This window comes from Benincasa hispida, chromosome 2, assembly GCF_027475165.1.
Source record: "Benincasa hispida cultivar pf3 chromosome 2, pf3_genome.v1.1, whole genome shotgun sequence".
Classification (NCBI taxonomy): domain Eukaryota; kingdom Viridiplantae; phylum Streptophyta; class Magnoliopsida; order Cucurbitales; family Cucurbitaceae; genus Benincasa; species Benincasa hispida.
This window is the reverse complement of record NC_143479.1, coordinates 67,357,582-67,362,860: the sequence shown is the minus strand read 5'-3', so window position 1 is coordinate 67,362,860 and position 5,279 is coordinate 67,357,582. Positions and strand designations below refer to the sequence as shown.

Genomic DNA, 5,279 nt, shown 5'->3' with positions numbered 1-5,279 from the left:
CACCGTCGAGGTTTTCTAAAGGCTGTTCGTGGTGCTGTAGAGGTCATTCGTATTACGGAGGAGTTCGTGATCGAGGAGATCGTTGAGGACGAGCACGAAGTATTCGTGTTGTGTTCGTGCGGTGTTGCGGTTGTGTAGATCGAGTATTCGTGGTCGTTGTTGTTCGAGCGGTCGCGCAACGGACCGTGGAAACTCTGCTACCATTGTTTATACAATTTTTCCTTTGTGCTTTTAAAACTTTCATGCTGTAATTTTTGCATTGTAATTGTATACCGTTTGTATTCAAGTCGACTGTAAATATATGTTCGTTCATGATTGTAATTTGAAATAGTCTTGTTCCACTGCTCATGGAAATCATCGCTTCCGATTTCCTTCAACCAAACGGTGTTCAAGGCCAAAATGAACACAATTATGAGAACAAATTTTGTTATAATAAGAAACTGTGTGACTTCAATTGTCTTAGTTTACTCTAGAACGACTGATAGTTTAAGACATCAAGTCTACTGATTAGCTAAGTAAACTCGACTGGTATAAAATATAGTTCGTTGGATCTTGTGGACGAGGTGCTTCTCCCATAAAAAAGTTAATTTGTTCTATCCTGTAAGACAATTACCCAAGAAACTCAGGCACTAGAGTGACTGAAATTGTTTTAAGGAGAAAACGTGAAGTCGTTGGGCTCAGATTCTCTAAGTTTAAAAGGTTATGTATTTTCTCATATTTTTTTGTGGAATTATTCATATAACAAACTTAAAGATTATTTATGAGGTTTTATCCAATCATAGAGACTAAATGCTAACTTTTAAAATCATAGAGATTAAATGTTAACTTCTTTCAAATTATATAGACTAAATTTACGATTTAACCTAATTTTTATGCATGACAAAATTCAAGTATAACTCCTATAAAACAAATCGGCTGAAGAAGAGAGGTGATAGAGAAATACTCTCTATTTCATGTTTAAATTAATTTTAATTGCTCTATTTATTTTATTTATTTATGAACTAATATGATTGTTTTAATGGATTGAAATATACCTTTTTTTATTATTAAATTTAATAATTGAATGATTTTTTTCATGAGGAAAAATTCTATTAAACAAACTCACTATTCAATATTAATTATCTTACACATTCAAATACATATATATTTACATATTAGATTCTAAATTCTCAAATACTTAATTTTCATACTCACCATAAACAATCATAATCCAAATGAACTATAAAAGACCAAAATGAAACTTTTTAAACCATCAAAACCAAATTCATGAAAGATTAGGAGTTGACAATTTTTAAAATCCATATTAAAAATATTATTTATGAAACTCATCATTGTAATATTGTAGTTTTTAGACTTCTTGTGATTCTTTCTTGAAGAGATGATTTAAGTGAGAAAAATATTTATAATGTCATTTAATGAAGTAACACATATGAAAAAGATGGTCTCTATAATCTATTCTTAGGAATTAAAACTTAGAATATCATAATAGTAAATTTCATGAATATTTTAATAAAAAATTGGAGAAAATATCTGTATGATCCTTAAGTTTTTTTTAGTCTAATTTTTATTTGATCCATAAATTTTAAAATGTTATACTTTTATCTCGATTTTGAATATAATTTTCTTTTGGTTCTTAGGTTTCAAAATATAACATTTTTACTCTTGAATTTTGCATTTGATTTTTGTTTGTTCTTTGAATTTTAATATTTTATATTTTTACTCTCAGATTTTTACTAATCAATAATCAATATAAAGAAGGAGTATTTAATGAAAAATAAGGAGTAAAAATATAAATCTCTAAATTTAAAAGACAATTGTAAATGATTAAAAAAATGTAAATAAAATTCAAAACTTAAAACTTAAAAAGGCAAAAATGTAATATTTTGTGATTTGTAACCAAAACTCAAAAAATTAATATCATATTTATTTGAAGGGAAAAGTAATCTATTAATGGTAATTTAAAAAGTGTATTTCATTTGCTTACGTTTTATGTTGTTTTCCAATGTTTCATAATCATATTTGAAATGTGAGGTTCATTGTCAAATTCGTGATAATTCGATTACATTTAAAAATTACATGAGACACATTGACTCTCTCCTCATATTTAGAACGATTTTTCAATTTTTATCTCCAAATACGTTACTATAACTGTTATTGTTAGAATAATGATGATAAGAAGATATTGCAACATAAACAATTTCAATCATAATAAAATTATATTGGTAAAATAGGTAAGTAAATGTAATAAAAAATAATCTAATTATGTTTCCAAATTGGTTTGATTAATTGATCGAATCTATTAATTATTCATGAAATGTTATTCCGATTACACATCTGAAATGGGTAAATGTGGCCTGAAAACTCTAATTATGAGATATCTTGAGAAGAGGAAAAAGAGGGGGGGAGTGGAACGGTGGGTGTTGTGAAAAATAGTGCATCGTGTCAGCAGGAGGCTTCTCCGTCGCTGCAAAATCAGTGGAATGGAAATGACAATTTCGTCAATCCAGCCTTAAACCTCATTTCTCCATTACTAGGGTTTTAGAATGCCGCCTAGGCTTTCTCTATCATCGTCATTCTTATCCCTATCCTCTCTCTGTCGGTTCTGCTCTCTTTTTTGCAGTAATGATCTTACGTTCTCCCCGTCTTTCTCTCCCTCATTCAATTTTCTTCCTAAATCGTGAAATGGGTATGATGGATTTGAGGCAGAAGGTCAGTTTCAGAGCCCTTTTCAGACGAATCTTTGTTACTTCTACTGATTTTTTTGTTAATTCGAATCCTTCTGTTTCAGGGACTGTTGTTGGCAGATACTAAATGTTGTGTTGATTGTAAGACAACCAAAACTCCTTTGTGGCGTGGAGGCCCTACTGGACCTAAGGTTCTTCCCTTTCTTTCTCTTTTTGTTTTTACTTCTGTTTTGATCCTTTGTTTACTTCGATTTTCTGGGTTGTTTCTGTTGACAAGATTTGGGTTCCTTCTTGACTCTGTTCTAATAATTTCCTGTTTGATCTTTGCCATTTTTTTTTTTTTTTTTTTAAATTTTCTCTTCACATTGGGTTTCTTCTTCAATGTCTTCTAACCTGCTATGTTTGATCTTGTGCTTATGAGTTTTGATTCTTGATATATTTATGGTTTATAAGTTTCCCTTCAAACTGGGTTTCTCATCTGGTGATAAACCTGATCATTGTCTGATTCTTCTACTGTTTTCCCACATTCCTCGTTTGATTTTGAGCTTTTATGTTACAATCATGTTCTGTTTTGGCACTGATTTCACTTGAATATGGGTATCTCCTCTATTCATGAAGCTGATCCTCTTTTTCATTTATGTTCTATTTTTATTGGGTTTCTCCTCTTTTCTCTTAGATGTTGAGCTTTCCTTTCATTTAATTTTCTCTCAATTTTTTGTTTGATCTTGTGCCTCTGATTTGGATTCACATTTGTTTTTTTTCCTTGTTCTGTTTTTAGTGGGGTTCTATGTTAATCAATCTAACCATTATTTTATTATTGAAACTTTGAATCTTCATATCGTCAATTAAACAAATCTCTCTTCCCATTTGGGATTTTTGCAGTCACTGTGCAATGCATGCGGGATCAGGTTTAGAAAGAGAAGAATATCCACCATAGGAACAAACAGAGGATATGACAGGAAGAGAGAAAGAGTTCATAACAATGGCTCCACCATTACGACCACCGTGTCAGCCACCACTTCCTCGACTGGGACGACGACAACCACCACCTCTGGCAGTGGTGATGGAGATGGGGATGAGAATTTGGGGGAATGTGGGTCATTAGGGATGAGATTGATGATGGCATTGGAGGAGGAGGTGATGGTGGTGCAGAATTTACCGTCATCGGTGAAGAAACAGCGTTTTCAACGGGAGAGGAAGCTCGGGGAGGAGGAGAAGCAGGCAGCCGTGTCGTTAATGGCGCTGTCATGTGGCTCTGTGCTCTCCTAAGGAGGAAGAAGAAGAAGAAGGTGCAGAAGTAGTATTTAGTATTTTACTCATCAAAGTTCTAATCTATACAAATTACCAACCAAAATGTCACCAACCAAATGAAATTGGAAGATGACCAGAGAAGTAGGGAAGGGGTTTCTTCCTAAAATGGTAGTTTTAGGCAATCAAGAGAGAAGATTAGGGAATTCTAAATGATATTTTGTGTAGTTGTAGCTTTGTTCTTTTCTTTTTTTGAACAACTCATGTGTACATATGCCAACAACGTAGTGCACATTTACGTGCTTAGTTTCTTTCTCCTCAAACAATTGAGATCGATAGTACAAGCATTATATCAATAAACAACTCATATGTGTACATATGCCAACAAAGTATTACAATTTATGCTCAATTTATACTCAAGTGTGAGGATTGAGGGTTCAATTTTTAAAATTGAAAGTTTAAAGGTATAATTGTAATTATAATGAAGGATGATTTTTACCTAGTATGAAAAAAATTAAATTATCATTGAGGTGAATCTTGCTGGCTCATATTTGTGATCCATATCATATTCGATAGTTTCAACTTCTAATCCAGAAAAGATACAAGGTGTGCATATGTTTTTTAAAAAATAATAGTAATAACCATAATCTTACAATAATTTTAACAATAAATTTGCACCTCTGAAATTACCTGGCATGAAAATAGAACCTATAATAGGAAAAAATCTTATAAAAGTTTCCAAAAATGTTTTTAAACGTCACACTCATAGCATATCGAAGAAGAACCATAATCTTCTTTCTTATATCTTAGATTTTAATATTTAACATTTGAGTTTTATGAAATTTTAATTATTAATATGTGTTGTACACAAATTTAAGTATTTTAAGTTAATAAAAAAATGTAATAAAAAAAAATAAAAGAAAAGATAAATAACCAACAACCCAACTCAATCTGAATTTTAAGGTTTGAATTGGGTTGGAGACCCTATTTGGGTTATTTTGGTAACCAAACTAACTAATTCGAATGTTTAGATTGGTTAAAAAAATGCTTCCAACTCAATCCAACTCACGTATATCTCTAACGGTGATCTTTAGAGGAGCAATCAGTCTTTGTTTTGTTCAATGGCCGTTGCAAAAAAAAAAATTAATAATAAAATAAAGTTACCAATAGGAGACTTCTTTTCCTTTTATGGTAAACATGAATTTGTCTAAATACAAAAGTAAGATTGATTTAGTTATGTCCTTATTTACTTTATGGGGTTCGACTTTTATTTGTTCATTTTTGGAGTTTGTGTTTCTATTTTCCGGAGAAATTAATTTAGGGATTTATTTATTTTGTTTGAGTGGT

At 31.2% G+C, this 5,279-nt stretch overlaps 1 protein-coding gene across 1 annotated transcript; it reads left to right on the top strand.

The window, feature by feature from the left end:
• Positions 1 to 2,332: 2,332 nt before the first annotated feature.
• Positions 2,333 to 4,351, top strand: LOC120071870 (GATA transcription factor 15-like). Its single transcript, XM_039024279.2, has 3 exons — positions 2,333 to 2,709; positions 2,789 to 2,875; positions 3,567 to 4,351. The coding sequence occupies exons 1-3, from the start codon at positions 2,623 to 2,625 to the stop codon at positions 3,951 to 3,953; spliced, it is 561 nt and encodes a 186-aa protein (XP_038880207.2). The 5' UTR covers positions 2,333 to 2,622; the 3' UTR covers positions 3,954 to 4,351.
• Positions 4,352 to 5,279: the final 928 nt, after the last annotated feature.